At 42.0% G+C, this 16,832-nt stretch overlaps 1 protein-coding gene across 2 annotated transcripts in view; it reads right to left on the reverse strand.

The window, feature by feature from the left end:
- Positions 1-16,832, reverse strand: part of RUBCNL (rubicon like autophagy enhancer) — an 82,777-nt gene that overhangs the window by 42,188 nt on the left and 23,757 nt on the right. The window contains exons 2-4 of one of the 2 annotated variants that reach the window (XM_085621843.1): positions 9,302-9,422; positions 5,594-6,439; positions 4,666-4,757 (exon numbers count right to left, since the gene is read on the reverse strand). In XM_085621843.1, coding sequence (XP_085477969.1) covers positions 4,666-4,757; positions 5,594-6,439; positions 9,302-9,410 — 1,047 coding nt within the window. In that variant the 5' untranslated portion in view covers positions 9,411-9,422. Of the gene's footprint in view, positions 1-4,665; positions 4,758-5,593; positions 6,443-9,301; positions 9,423-16,832 lie in introns of both variants that reach the window. The other variant, XM_085621842.1, reaches the window with a different exon arrangement.

Here is a 16,832-nt window from a genome sequence, read left to right on the forward strand (position 1 = left end):
ATGAGAATAGCAATTAACAAAACAGCGTACTATCCTATAAGCTAACTCTGCACAGATGATCAGCTATGGACAGTAGACTAGAGCAGAAGTTCTTAACCTGTGGTCCAGAGACCCCTGGGTGTCAACGACACCATCTAAGGGAGTCCACGACTGCTTAGAATAATAAATATTAACAGATTTGTAAAGTGTGTATAAATAAAGAAACAATGTAAAATTGAAAATGTTAAACCATTCTGTAAATGTGAATGAATTTAATATTGGAGACTAAAAACTAAAGGCCTGAATAATACTTTTGCGGTGCTGCACCAGCTTTGCGCCAGCACAGCATCACCAAAGCCGTGCATGGTCCACCCACCAGATTACAAGTATAACTCGCGTCTGGTGGGTTTTTCTTTTGCCATTCCCACATTGGTGCCCTGAAAACAGGCACCCCAATGGGAACGCAAAAGAAGTTCCAGCATGGAATGGACTTCAAGTCCATGTCGTGCAGGAACTTGGGGTGCATGCAACATGTGCCTCCCCCCCACCCCCGAATGCATCCCCAGGGTGGCGGGAGCAGGGGGCCCTGTAGGGACCCCTTTGTTTACCCACTGTCATGAAAAGGCTGGTGGTGGGTAAAGTCAAAATAGGCTCAGCAGACCGTTGCCATCCTGCCTTGCATACTGGATACCACTGTCCACTGCGCCACTGCCAGGGCACCGCCGGCGATGGTCCGAATGGCTGCCTTGGAATACGGTGGCTGCAGGACAACCATACCACCGCAACTTGTAATCGGCCCATAGTCTGTATCCCCACATTGATTTGTGGGGGCAGTAAAAGCGCATCAAACATAGTATAGCATTACCAATGGGTGGCCTCAATTGAATTTAGAAAAACTCCAACCACCGAATTGAAATTAAAAGTCTGATTTGTTATATTTGTTTGTAAAATTCAATATTTCAGTATTTATGGAATTGTTTGATGAATGTTTCTGCATTTTTGTGTACAGGTTTGTGGTTCAAATCATCAAAACTGCTTAGGATGCGGTCTCTGGATTCCAATAATAACTCAGTGGGGGGGTCCCCTGATTCCAATGATGATTCAGTGGGGTTCCACTGATTTCAGTAATGACTAAGTGAGGTCCACAGAGGTCAAAAGGTTCAGAGCCACACTACTCGCGTATCCAATAACCCGAGGTGGCTACCTATGTCGAAACCCATGTACACAAAGAAAGAAGCTGAAAACTGTGACCTGATCCCAGCAGGCAGCAAAAAAAAAAAAGTAAACTAGCAACTTAAAAAACAGAAGGTTTTTTTTAATAAAGATGAAATTGATTAGGACTACGATAGAAAAAATTGAATCATCTCTGCATTTAGTTCGTTATAGGATTCTGAGAACAGTTTGGTTGATGCGAACAAATGTGGGATCAGATTTATCTTGTGGACCCCCATTTTGCTGTAACATTACTCATACTATTCTTGAGCAATACAACTCCGGACAGTACGTTTTCCAGCAATGCAGTGATGGGACAGATCTAAAAATATTACAAGACATCCAAGACCCCCACGATGAGGCAAGACTGGGTCCCCTTCTTTAAACTTCAGTCATAGACCAGCTTAAAGGATGTGCCCTTTTAATTAGAGATAAAACTTAAAAGATCGGTCTGCAAAGAGCCGCGGGCCTGGAGTGGCGGCTCAATGATCATAAAACACTGATACAGAAAGGTTCAGACTAGGGTGAAACATCCTTTAGTATTTATTGTATTCTTGATGTGGAGTGTGCCACTTGCATGTGGGGCCGTGCACACTTTTATTAAAGTAATGACATAATAGGCCAACTCCTTTTCACAGGCTTCCAAGGATGGCTAATGCGTGTGCAAGGGAACGCCCACAACTGACGGGTGAAGCAGCACGTAACGACAGAGAGCCAGGAATATGCATGTATCCTCCCCGATCTTTTGGTGGGGAGGTGTGGTCTTAGAGGCCCCGCGGAGTATGGGTGCAGTGTAAGCTTCTCAGGGATAGTTAGAAGAGATTCAACATATGTACAATCCCTTCAAAGCCTGTGCGCATGCTTCCAGAAATGGAAGTTTACTGCATTGGGAGCACACCTCAATGTGAATGAAGAACCACACCACGTCTGAAGCAGCTCTTGGGGAAAGAACGGGCACATATTTAGTAACACGTACAGGGCCTTGATGCCTGGTCTATAATGCTATGGTGTGGCGTCTGCATACCATCTATGTGCTTTTACTCAGTAGCAACACATTAAGTAAAGTGGCCCTTGTGCGGTGATTTAAAACAGAAGATTCAGCACTTCTCAGACCACTACAGCAGCCATTGCCCTGAGAGACATAAAACGACCAAGACATGGCTGGGGAGAGCCACTTGCACCCTTAAGCAGAGTCAGCTGAGGCTCAGCTTCCAGAAGGGGTTTCAGTTTGACCAAATCAAAGAAAATGTCTACATCCCAGTTTCTTGGCCGTCTACACCAGACCTGCTAGATGTAAACACTTCTAATTTAGTTAGGCCTGTGCAAATTTTCTTGTTACGTGGCGTAATCTAAAATAATTCCCAAATTTTGTGAATTTTGACAGCGAGAAAACAAGAAGAAAATTCATCACGTTGAAACACGTTCTCCCTGAATGAGATATGATCTTATCTAACTAATCTTGCACGAGTTTTCTATATGAGGTATATACCCTTTACAAAAAAGTTACTGGCAAACTGTATTTCATGTGCCCTGTACACTTTTGGAATCATAATGCATATTCAAACCCCTGGCTCCTATGTGCCTACGGGAAGTAAACAAAGTTTTACCATTGAAGACATGCCCCTTTCTTAAAATAAAACGGTGAACACACACCTGTGTTTATGTTAAATGGTATACAAAAAAGGTACATCATTGGTGACATGTCACAAGCATAAAAAAAGAAAGGGCAGGTTACATGCATTTGCTAACAGAACAATTGTTAGGAGTACAGAAGAAAACAAGCATTGGCAAAGCCAACAGGTCTGGCTTTAATTCACAATGCATGCTAACAGCCTTTGTGCATCCCTGTATTTGCATTAGTCAGACATATAGGATTTGTCAATGCTTGCACTTGATATATATATACACACACACAAGTGTATGGTGGTTAAATACATGTGTACATTTAAGAGTACAGACGCTCAGTGACGAAAGGAAACGAAGGACTTGTTTCTGTATACCTTGTAGGGAAGAGAGAGACCATAATGTGTGATGATGTAGTGTACGTTTAAGACTCATGATAGTCCCTGAAGCATTTAAATGCAAGTACTCCATAGGAGGCAGAAAGATGCAACCAGCCAATAGCATGAGGTGAGAGAGAAGTACTCCGCTGTCTGGGCCCAAAGCCGACTGTGTATTTTAACGAATTGGTAACAATACACAACATCAGCGCCGCTGTCAAGCCAGACTTAAAAAGAACACTGGCTCAAACAAACATTGTGAAACACCTCAAAGACAAACACTTTATCGAACAAAATGTGCATCATAACAAGTTGCCACCGTCTGAGTCACACTGTCGGGAACTATTAAACTATTCGGCCTCCTCAGGACTCTCTGCTGAGCAAACAGCAGCGCCATTTTAAGTGCCTCGAGTAAAAATATTAGCATTCTACCCCAGCTGATGTCAGTCACATGGCATGATACGCCGGCCTATTTGTAAACAGAGGCTAAACGTCCTCGACAATTTAGAAGGGTTTTATTGCAGCGGGAGAACCAAAATAGCTGCTGTTCCGTGTCTTTTCCAGATAATTGTTGCCATTTTTGAGAAGGTGTTCCACGAATTACAGACTATTTGCACACGCGTGGGTTATTAGATTCCAGCAGCGGTGCGCCTTCAGTCTTGCTGTGTCTTATATCATTCTATGAAAATGAAGCAAGTGATGGTTGTAATTCTTTCGTAGAATGCCCAATATTGTGCATGAATGGGTATTTAATACTTTTTTGAAATTATTTAAGCAGCCAGGGAACCCTCTCCCTACAGTATCTAAATGGGTGGGCTTGCTGGGACTAGCTCCAGGGTGCTGGTTTATGAGGGAAATGCCTGCATGTCCTATGCACAGGGGCGTGGGGCACGGGTATCCTTGGGACGTCCAGGTGGGTCAGGGGCACGACCTGAGACCTCAGGTGATGGTGTGTGGGAAGGTGGGTGGGTGGGTGGATGAATGGATGCTTGAGTAGGTGACTGACAGAGGACCAGGAGATGGTGCTGTGTGGAACGTGCATTTGTGATGAGAGACCATACAAGGCACAACAGCTCACCTGAAATTTTCCCGGAGGAGACCAAAGCCTATGATAGATCCCTCTCAAGGGCATGGGGCAAGAACTTGGGGGCAGGGATGCACTAGAATCTGCACTAGCAGCTGGCAATTAATCCAAGATCATACTGAACCCCTTCGAGGGCAAGAGCGGGTGGGTGTTCAGGACATCCTTGTATCTCAACTCTGCATATGCTAGTCAAGCTTCGAACAAACTTTGGTGGGAGTGGGAAAAATAACAGTCTTGTTCTGTACTTAAATTCTGTTACACTTTTCCTATGTATACATTGAAAAATAAAGGTCGACAATTGTATGAGGTAATGAATTTTGTACATGTATTGGACTAAAAAGGGGAATATGGGCACCAATCTCTGGACCCACATTTCCCGAATATGCTCACCTTCTCCAGGTCAACAGTTGGTCTGAAAAGGCCTTGAGATGAGTGGCTCCGAATGAGAGCATCGCTGTTGGGTGTCAAACCACTATCTACAGCTACAAAGAGAACAATTAGCTATTTATACCCTCACTCTTAGAAATAAAGATGCAATGTCAAAGTACCACAAACAAATCACAAGCAAATGGCAATGGATACATGAGGATTTTAAATGTAATAGCCCGAAATGGTTACAGACAACTAAAAGAGACTTTAATAATTCTGTGACAAGTGATGGCAAATTGCGAAACATTCTTTCCCCTAAGCAAGTCCCTTTGTTCTCCACCAGTTTAACTTTCTAAGTAACCTGAATGCCATTCCCGGAAATTATAAAGAAATCACTCATTCTCGTGAAATAAGTGTTATATAGAACTTTTCTTTAGGCAGTTACAACAGCAAATCAGAAATCTTTTTCTTTTTTTGAGAGTTCTCCAATTCTAGAGCGCATACACACTTGGATGGCTACATTTATGAGTTTTCCTCAAAAATGAGTAGAGGAAAAGTTACAGCATGTTGCGACTGATGAATTTTGCAAATTTTCTAATCAACTTTAAAGAAGAAAAAAAAATTTCATGGAGAAAATTCCATTGATAAGTTCTCCAACTAGTAAGACACAAGCACACGCCCCTTTAGCTCCTCTCACCTTTATAACCACAACATTTCTCATTAGCTACATCCGTGACTGAAAGGTAAGATTTACAGACAGATCACACTGCACCAAGAGGAGATCCATGTAGCGGAACCCAGGGTCAAACTCAAAATTACACCTACCCACAGACACGACCATGCTAGGTGTGCAATTTCATGAAATCACATTGCTAGAGGTGCCACCATAAGCTGAAAACCCAAAGCAGACATTGTAACATACAACCATTCAAGAAACATGGACACTTACCTTGCTGAATTTTTGGAAAGGATTGAGAACGTCGCTGAAATGTGCAGGTGTCCTGTGTGGGCGTCAGTGAGGTAAGTGAGGTTCTAAAACTTCGTGGCGGCGCAGTGAGTTTCTTGAAGGAAGAAACGTGTGATTGGTGCTTTGTTTTGGAACGCAGTCCAGGAAGGTCCGGTGAGGAAAAGCTTCCGAAGGCCATTTCCAAATCCACACTAGGTGAAGTGACTTGAGATGTAATGGAGGCTATGAATCCATCATTGAAACTGTGTGGTTTCAGGACCGTTGAATGCCTCATTCGTGAAAAACTGTCTAAAGAAGGGGTGAGGCGCCTTTTGCTTAATCGGCGGTGGTTAACTGGTGAGTTTCGTCTCAGAGGTTCAAAAGAGTTACTGTGTGCATTATCCCATGAGGCTCGGTTCCTTGTGAACCTTACATCAGTCTGTGCTTTGCACACAGTTGGCTGAGACACAGCATCATCTGTGAAGCGGGTGAGGTGAACTGGTGAGTTAGGTGGCAGATATGTGAAAGAATGGTTCTCAGAGTTATCCCATGATGCCATGTTTCTTGTGAACCTTATGTCCTCCTGTGCTCTACAGACAACTTCGGTACCATCAGTATCGCTGCCACAGTCTTCGTTCAACTCGCCATCACTGGTGTCTTCCCAGTAGGCCATGGCTCGGTTATGAAAGTCAGTTCCTGGTGATGCATTCTCTGAAGAAATTACAGGAGGTTTCAAGCCATCAGATGTACTCAAAACAGACATAAGAAGATCTTTGATTGCTGAAGCGCTGTTTGGGTAAGACCCACAAGATCCAGAGAGTCCAATTACTGCAGGCCTGGCGAACTTATCTGCTGTGAGTAAAAAGACAAAGAGTTGGTGCACAGTATGATTTCCACATTAGCTGCTGAATCACTGCGGCAAAAACAACGAGTCCACACATTTGGCAACTATGAAAAGAAACAGATTTGTAAACCAGAACTTCCTTCCTTGTGAAATGAATACCCGGCAATAATCAGCAAGTACTGCAGTTTATTTCGAGAAAGAGTCAAGTGAAACCCATTATAAAGCTAGTTGGTGACCTATACAGGATTTTCCCAGAAAGTTATGCCAAAAGAGACAAGTTAATGACTTGTAGTAGGCTAACACAAAAGCAAATTCTCTGAGAGGCAGGGTGCTGTGTGTTACACAGGAGCTGGACTTACTTCACAGCGCCTGACACGGGGGGATTTTAAGGTCAATGCACAGTCAATTGAAAAACGTATTTTCCATGAAAGTTATACGAACACAATCCCCATCAGAAGAGTTTTTAAGTTCAGATGATAGTAGGTTGATTACACTTTTTAAGATCCACAATGATCATTTAGACCACAAATACATTAACTAAGAAAGCTCTCTCCCCTCTTTTCCTCCTGTCACATGGGGTACTGATGCAAGTGTACCAACAGGGCTTTTTGATGCAAAGTCAGTACAGAACTGTCTATATTTGATTTTGGGAGATGGTCAGTGACTTTATCTGCTGGTGTTGTGTAGACTTGGAATGCCTTATGCTTAATCATGTCAGCACCTCACCCAAATTCAATATTCAGATTTGAACTGTATTTAAAGAAAGCGAGGACTTATTAAAAATCATTATTCACATATCGCATGAGAGGACATATATTCACTGCTCTACATAACAGCCCTCTCTCTTACGCTTCCGGAGCCTTTCCACCACACCAATAAAGGTAGCAGCTCGATACCAAATCCACAGTATCCGGTATCAGAACTACGTTGCAGATTTCAGGTGGTGCCAGATCTTGGTATTTGTTGGACTTGCTAGATACTTGGAGGCAGTTAATAGTCCATTGCTCTTTTGGATTTTCTGCTACTATTTACTAGGACCCATATTCGGTGGGCAGTGGATCCACCAGAGTCAGTCACAGAGTCCTGTAAAGCAGTCTCTCTTCTTTATCACTCCACATCATGAGTTCAATGTATGCAGTGTGTGCCTCTCAAACACAATCTCCTCCTAAACATGACAGAGGTTGGCTAGTGGAACCTTTAGTGTGAGGAACCATAAGTGCGGAATGGCTAGTTTCTTTATGGACCATCCTATTACCCTTTCTGTTATTTTCTCCCCACCTACAATTGCATTTGTTGTATGGAAGAAGGGGGCTTAGACTTAGCTATCAAATATGGGAAGTGCTCACAGCTGTTTCATTCTCATGACTCCTTTGTGCGGCTGCCATTCTTTCTGTACTAAGCGCCAATCAGACTATTTCCTGAACCCACGCCTACAGTAGGCACTCCTGGTTTATTAATACAGAAGGAGTACGATTATTTTCTTGAGTATTAACTTATCTAAGGATAGTCTGTGTCCCTACTAATCAATGAAACTCTTCCCCCTAAATTAGCTTTGCCAACTTTTTTCTTTATCTGAATCAAAAATAAGACTGTGTGTAGATACAATTTAACTGAATGTGGCCACAATACAAATTGTCATAAATTTTTTTTTTTGCATTAGTTTGCGATTCCTTGAGCAGACCAGCAGAAACTTCTAAACTGAATGTTTACTATATACACAGCATCTTTATACAATGTATATGCACTAGGTATAAGTGACACAAGGAACTAATCTGTAGCCCACTGGCTACACAAAGTGTTTAATGTCCATTAAGCATTTATTAAAGAGTAATACATCACTCGGAAGCTATGTGCTGCTCTGCAGAAACCTAACACACACATTTTTATAGATCATGAGTTGTAAAAGGAACACACATGCATTTACAATAAGACAACACAAGCACTGTGATTATACACGACACCTAGTTGGAAAATTCCAGAGGTGTACAAACACACAAAGGTTAATTATAGAAAAAAGTTCTTAAGGAAGGTTCGAGTGAGCAGGTTGAGAGTTACAATTTATCAATTTGTTTCAATTCGCCAAATAAAGAATTATTTCTACCTCCAAAAAACAAGGTTGAAAGTGCCTGAGAAATCTGATGCGAAAAGGAAAAGGATATCAACAAACTCAGTCATCTATACTTAAGAGACTCATAAATCATGTGCCCCGACGCATTCTTCGATTCGCTTTGCCCCTTTTTAAAAGGCTTGACATTGAGGAATGACAAATGGGGGTTTCAAGCCCACCAAGACCAAAGCGTTCAAAGTCCTACAAACTAAGTTGAGACTTTCAGTATTAATTACAAACTGCTGTGGATATACAGGAGAGCTTCTCCCACTTGTGACATAAACCCTTATCTTGTCATCTCATCAAAATAGTGTACCTCGGCTGATTTTTATGATTCTCTTCACTCGAGGCAGAACAGGTTTACAGTGAACGTCAGCGTGGACCCGTCAATGTGTACCTACGTTGTACCTATGTGAAGCACCCCCTACCTCCCCAGTTCCATCATTTTAGAGGCGATTGCACATTTTCCACCCTGGTCATAAAAATGTAAGTTGGGTACTCAGCTGACCGATAACTTGTGGGAGGGGTGGAGTATTTCTTGTGCAGAGGGTGAGACGCGGTCTTTACTGGAAAAAGAAGTGCCCCATGCCCTTTAAACATGTTGAACCAAGTTAAAGGAGAGCATCTTCAAACCATGACAACTTAACACATCGACCTTTACTAATATGCAAGAAGTCACTGCCATTTCAGACATTAACACTTTGAGCACGGGGAAAAACTATTTTTCGTGGGAAAATATTCACAAGTAGCAAAGGCATACCTGAAGGGATGTCCATTTTTGGAGTTTGTGTCAAACTTCTTCTTCTTGTTGAGGGGAAGCATATTACATTTGAGGCGTTTACTGACATAGTGACCGCCAAGGCACTCATTGTGTCAACAAGCTGGAAATAAGAAAAAGGGAATATCAAAAGTTGACTCTACGGAAGAGAAGCAGGCAGTTTAATAAGAAAAAAAGAAATCAAACAGATAACTTTAATACATGCCAACACTGAACATTCCCTTCTCCAGACTATTACAGACATGCTTGAAAGCATGGTGTGTGATGTCTGCGAGGGCGAGAAATATCAAAATGATGCGAATGTATTCGAAGAAGTTTATTCAGAGGAAAATAATATAGCATACTTTGATAATATTTTAATTAAATGTTTAAGAAGAGGCTTAGTCAACTGCTTTCCATTCATCTTGGTCTGTGAGAGAGCATTCTAAATCCTGCAATTCAAGTTCACCATGGGTCATACAGTGTGGTGGGAGGGAAATGGGAAATAGCAGGGTGGAAGCGTATAGGATAACAATACGTATTTGTGGATTTCATCGGTGCCCAGTCTTGACTGCTCTACTTGGGTCTCATGTGCAGGTTTGACTTTCCATACATAACCATTGACCAGCTCAGGTTTCTAATTGCACAGCACATACATGGGATGGCAAGGAAGGTTGCATGGTTCATGTAAAAGGTATAAAACTGCATCCATGTGGCAGTGCAAGATGTACTGGTTTTCAGAAGTGCTCCCAACAAAGGGTGCGGCGCTTAGAATGACAGCAACCTGGAATCTCCGGTGGATTAGTCAGTTTCTATGTGTGGGAACCCTCAACAAAGCATAAAGTAGAACTCCATCCTTCCTTGCAGGAGAGACGAATGCATTTTCAGCTCAGTGGTTTGCAACTGAAGAACATTAAAGTAAGACTGCACCCGGAGTTCAAAGGGGATTCAATGTCTAAATCTCCAGGTGAAGTGAATTTTGTCTCCGTTTTTAGCTTTAATTAAAAAGAAAACACACACACAAACACACACACACACATCAGAAAGCAACACACCTTAACTTGGCCAACAACTTTCTCATCCTTTGCAATTTACATTCTTTTTGGGTTTCCGTAACATCCTAGTTTTGAGGTCTTATGTGATCGAAGCATGTGATTATTTAAAAACGTTTTTCCTTTCAGTTATTTGAACAATTCGGGTACAATGATGGAGACTTAAAAAGACATATAGTTATTGTCATGAACTGACTTCAGAAGTCTAAATATACAGAAAAGGGTGTTGTGAGGCCATCGGTGGACAGTGCTTTGAGTATTAGAAAGAAGTGTTCCTTTCTGAAAAAGGGTGGTTTTATGCAGCTGCTGTGACTATAAATGACTCCATTTAACATTTAAAGGGCAAAAGGAGATATGCCTTCAACGTAGGACATAGCTCTATGAAGGAGGTAGAAAAGTCTGTGGAGGAGGAGGACTTGAGCCAAGCTGAATAACTGTCCCTTTCACCTTCAGCCCATCTTCACCCAAAAAGCAACTTGGTCCTTGCTACGGACATCTGAAAGCTATCGCACTTATGCGCTACTCTGAAATAATAAGCGTTCAGTGGGATCCCTTGCACACCATCTATCCTAGAGTGCGAAAGAAGTGAAGAGGAGCTTAACTTCAAATGTTATCCTACAATCTTATTGTTTTAGCCCAGAAGGAACAGCCCATCAGCAGTAAACCTCCACCACAGACTACAGTGGCTCTGCTTGATTTTAATTTAAAAACATTTGACTACACTTCCCTCTACTTTCGGGCGACTATGTTGAGCAATACTCGAGCAACTTCCTAAAATGTGCTAAAACCACAACATTCACAGCTTCAGTAAATGTTACTTCACTTCAGAGGAGCTTGCAAGCTCTAGTTTACCTTTTAGGGCGAGCAAAGATCATTTGTGGTCTTTTAGGTTTCTGCCTTGATCAAGGTTTGTTGTATAATAAAGAATTGATCATCAAATTGGGATTGAAGCGCTGAATAATGTATTTAGGATTGCATTGTTTTCAAACTCTCCAGTCATATTGTATCGTTGAATAACTAATAATTTGAGAAAACTGTACTATCAGAAGGAGGAGAAGAAGGAAGTCATAGTATTAAGTCCAACCTTCGCGTGAGACTTGCATAGGCCATCTATTTGTATTGCCCACGGGACCACCACAATTTTATACACTTTTCTTTACCATTTGATGAATCGACATATAGATGGGGGTAGGGTGGCAAGGGACCAGTTCCACATATTCAATCTTTTACAGACTGAAAAGGAGACCATTTGATTTTAAATTTGAGGATAGCCTGACAGTGACAGCACCAGGATAAGAACTGCGGAGTGGTGAGCTGCTGAATATATGTGATGTCAATGTGATATGGGCTGATGCTTTGAAATCTAAGGCACTGGGGCAGAGGCGGGTGTAGGGAAGTTGGAAGACAGAATGCTATAGGACTACAGTGAGAAGTCAAACGTTGCAATGAACAAATAATTTCTTGTATGAGGTCTCCGCTGATAGAGTATTATCTGGTAATGGTCTTCCGTCTCCTTAACACGCAGGCATCAATAGATACTGGCCAAATACAGATTATGGTTTACTTAGTAGGTTACAAGCTTTCCACCCCATTTACAAATTTGACAGGGCAATCATCAATACAAATATTTCATCTAATTAGTTGTGGTCAGGGCTGTAGCAGGCATGGGGCATTTCCTCAGTGGGCAGGACACATGGGGGCTGGTTTTGCAATATCAACCCCCTGTAACAAAAGCAGGAGCGGTGCTTCTCACTGGCACCCCCCACTCCCAGGGCCTGTCAAGCAGCAATCTGCCTGGGCTGGTTGCTGTTCCCAGTCCGGCCCTGGTCGGGATATTGTTTGGTGGGGAACCAGCCTTCACGTTTGATACCAAACTAATTAGGACATGCATTAAAAAAAAATAAAACTACAAAAGGGAAATTAATCAAAAAGAATAAATAAATAAATAAATCCCACCAGGATGCAAACTTGCTCAGTGAAAAGTCAAACAAATAGAGTTTGGGGGTTTAGTAACAACAGGCATAATACCTTCGAGATGACAATCATGCGCCCTTTATGCTAATGCTGGTATGGAGCGAGAGGAGCCAGCCCATTTTATCATAACCAATGACCAGGATCGTAAATAGAAGTCAGCTGAGATAGTTAGGGAGGGGGACTGCAAATAGCCCTCAAATGTACTTGGTCAGTCAGTGCCTGAAATGAGGTATTGAGGGAATGACCAGCAGCAATAAATTGCTGGCCCACCAGACTCGCAACTGAGGACTGACGGGGCTTCCAGTAGCTAAACCCAAATACAGTCCAAGTACAAATAATCAGTTGAAGCACAACAAGCACTGGCAAAGTCAAAGGGTGCGACTTTAATGTACTAAAGTATGCAAACAGAATGTGTGCATGCCTGTGTTGGCATATTAAAGTCAGACCTTTAGGCATAGTCAAAGCTTGATTCTCCTGCAGGCAAAAAGTAGCATGAGGTGAGAGAACTATTCCTCTAGGTGGATCTAAAGACCACTCTTTCAGAACATACAGTTTAAAGATCTGGTAGCAATAGGTCAAGCAGGTACATGCGTGTTAAGTCAGACCTATAATGTGAACATCATGGCCCCTGGATGAAAGAAAGAGCGAGAGAACACAAGTCAATGTCTGGACCAACCCCAGGCTCTTGCATTCACCCAGCAGTATCATTTTAAAGCCATTCTGCTTCTTTGTGTTTTAAGAGACCAAACTTTATTTTACCACCATAGAGCAGCATATGCATATATGTAGCCAAATCAACAATTATATCTCATTCCAAATAAAAAGGACACTTATGCAGAGATTTTAAAGGTCTTATGGAGTTTGCGTTGTTGAAAGGCTCTTAAGCACACCTGGGTGACGCCAGCAATGAGATTAAAGATTTATTCGCAAAGATCCTTTTTGGGTGGGTATCCCCTGACCAGGCCCTGTGAGTGGACTTATGTGCCAATGTTCCCAACCTTGCCTTCACTTAATCTCAGTTATTTTTATAACATTTATTAAGCGCTATTGTTACCCGTAGGTGTCCTGGCGCAGTGTGAGATCTTGTCCAAGGCTCAAATCAGAGGTCAGATTATCCTTTAAACAGACAAGTTTTTAAGGCTTTTCGAAAAGCCAGTAAACTGGTCGTGCCTCTGAGGTATAGTGGGAGATTATTCCAAGCCTTGGCTTAAGAACTGTGCTGATCTGAGAACAGGAATAAGCAGCAAAGAAAATACGAATCAGCAGAAAAAAGTAACATGTACATGATGCTCCCATCTTCACTCTCCAGGCTCACATGGATTGAGCACATCTGTACGCAGTATGCGAAATTAGACCTTGTGGTATTCACCAGTGTGTTATTGTTTTGGTCTAGAGGAGCAGGTAAACGGTCACTATGCTGCAGTTGCATGCTGTCAGAGACTCCTCAGTGACTCTGGCGGCCATGTAAATGATAAATAAGATTACTGACTAAGCTCTAGAAACGATGGAATGAGAGTTCGGCACAGAAAAAGTTTGAGTGGACTGTATACCGAGATGCCCTGCTCCATCAGTTATTAGCTGTATGAGAGATCGGATAATCGGCTAAGAGCTGGCTATGGCAACTGCAGGGAGAAGCACTGTTCGGAAGTGCCCAAGCCGAAGAGAGCTACCCTCAGAGGTGGGTAAAGATGATGTGCTGGACCGAGGCAAGCACTGATGCAAGCATTAATTGGTGGTTTCCTCCTACCTATGCCCCACTCAAAGACTAAGATTAAACACCTATGGTACTTACCTTTTCAGAGATAATCTGTAGATTATCCACGCTAGTCAGTGATAGAGCATCCATTTTGCAGCATTCAGTAATTCACCAGAGATTGAGATAATCCTTGGACTAATTTGTAAACCCCCACCAACAGGCAGAATTGCGCTCTGCTGCATTAAAAACACGTATACCCTATCCATTATCATCACTAAGTGATGGATCTGGTGTCTTCTCCCTGCATTCCCAAATCACCCCGACCATGGAAAGCAGAGTCCGAGCGATAAAGAGCGAGAAATTATATTTGTTATGGGGTTGATGGGTATTTAGGAAAAAATAAGGCGTATAAAGCGTTGTGGTTTTGCTCGGAGTGGTGCTGGAAGTGTTGTTTCAGATACAGTTGCAAAAGCGCGCTTGCACAGATAAGGTGCAACAAATAGTAATGTTAAGCACAAAGCGGAGGTCATACCCAGGACAGTGGAGCTTCGCGTGCCTATGGGAGATATGACGAAAGAATGTGCAGGCGCTGAGGTAGGTGTCACAATAATGAGACTCTGAAATTAGGGAAGAAAGGCCTCTCTGAGAAACTAAAATGAGACCTTGAACAGTCGTTCTTAACCTGTTGTTCGGGTACCACTGGGGGGTTCGCAACACCCAATCATGGGGTCCATGACTGTTTAGAAAATTAAATAATATAAACAGATTAATAAGGTATGAATAGAGAAGCAAAATGTAAAATTGAATTTTGCAAAGAGTACTGTAAATTTTAAATGAGGGTCTAAAAATTAAATTGAGATCTTCATATTTAATTCACGGGAGCAGTCAAACAGAATACAGTATGGATGATGGGAGGTCTCAGCTGGAATTAGAAAAGCTCCAGTCTTCCTATTACATTTTTTTAAATACATTTGTTGGTGAATTAAATAAAAGAATTCATCATTTGTTTATTTGCTGGATGAAAACTTAAATATGCATATTTTTTGTGTATTGTTTTATGGTATAAATCATCAAAACTCCTTAGGTCGGGATCCCTGGATTCCAAAAATGACTCGTCATGGATTCCAATAAGAATTAAGTGTGGGTGTACATACGTCAAAAGATTAAGAATCAATGACCAAGAACACTGGGGTCAGGTAAGCCTTGCTGTAACTGAGTAAGTAGAAAGGTAAGCCCATTAGGTACAAATGGATGCCCAAATATGGAGGCGTCCTGCTACCATGGCCGACGTAAACTGCCTAATTACGCATGCGCTTAGGATAATTGATGTACTAGTAGGATTAATGGATGATCAACATCTCTCATAACGATATTTGATTTATTAAACTGCTAAATTATGGCCTCACTGGCTGTGTATTAATCACGTGTTTATGTTAAGAAAGTATAAGAATGTCTTCAGTTGTGTAGCCAGACGTGCATTCTCCAACACTGCAGTGATCATTAATTAAATGCTCCTACGCGTACCAGAAGCCTCCCACGATTTACTTGGAGGAGGATTTTACTTCAACAAGGGAATGGAATGGAGATGGCTAGAGATTTACATGGTGATGTTTAATTGAAGTACTTAGTGCAGCAGCGGACTTCAAGGGTCAACGTTGGACACACTTGGTAGGGCAGGTCCTCTACGAGGGAACACTTCCAAGCACAGGAGAGGGCAATCTCTGGAGGAAGACTTTCAACTAAGCTTTAGGTTTCTTGGTTCTCTTAAAAACTTCTTTAAAATGTTCCCCACTCAATTATCTCTTTAAGGAGTAGTGCCAAATCTTGTTGAGCAATCGCTACCTTATGGGCAATCTTTAAATGGCCGTGATCCACTACGAGGGGGAGGGTAAGAATGAGACAGTGAATGTGATGGTAATAGTGAGAGCGTGAGGATGGGTGAAAGCAAGAGTGTGTGGAGCAGGAGTACTACAGGCCTTGGTTCACGCAGGTCTTGCTCTTCAACTTCCAAAGATGCATCCTGGGACTTGCATTTACAGGACTGCATATACCACTTTTAACCAAAGTACTGCAAAATAAATTATAACAGATACAAAACCATTTAACAGATCACAGACCAGTGCATCTCAAGATGGCAAAGAACAGATCAGGTCTCTGAATGTATTAAACATCAGCAGATGCTATTTAAGACAAGACTTAGTCAGTGTGTGACACAGCGCAACACCCGGTGGGATTATTCCAATGAAAAGTTGCCAAACGTGACACAGTAAAAAAAGATACGGAGCTAGTACATGTAGTAAGAGACCCTACCAAGAACATGTGAAGACACAGAAGAAATCATTGTAGAAGAAAAATATGAAGGTGCTAGAGTGGAATCAAACCACAGAAACATGAAAATTATCTCAAAAACTAAAAAAATAGAACACTTGCATAACCAAGAATGTGATGCAGTGATGAGGAGAATATGATGTAACAAACAAGATTAAATCAAAGTACTTAACGCCAACCTGTGTGGCAAACAATACTCAAGAGATGGGCATGGTGAATCTTTCAGTACTGCCGGCATGCCCCCTTATTAGGTGCCTCCAGTATTATAAAATAGGGCACTGGCCACATTACAGGACCAAAGACATTTAAAATGTGATATACAGTCCTAAAAGGGATATTTAACTGTGATTGGGGGGGGGGGGGGGGGGGGGGGGGGGTATGGATTATAATTTACTCGCCAAAGGTCAAAAAAGACAAAGTTACTCTGGAGCGTTATTGGTCTATTTGTACGAAACACAAGTGCTTGGCTCCAGATAACGCAACA

The sequence above is a fragment of the Triturus cristatus genome, chromosome 8 (genome assembly GCF_964204655.1).
Source record: "Triturus cristatus chromosome 8, aTriCri1.1, whole genome shotgun sequence".
Taxonomy (NCBI): domain Eukaryota; kingdom Metazoa; phylum Chordata; class Amphibia; order Caudata; family Salamandridae; genus Triturus; species Triturus cristatus.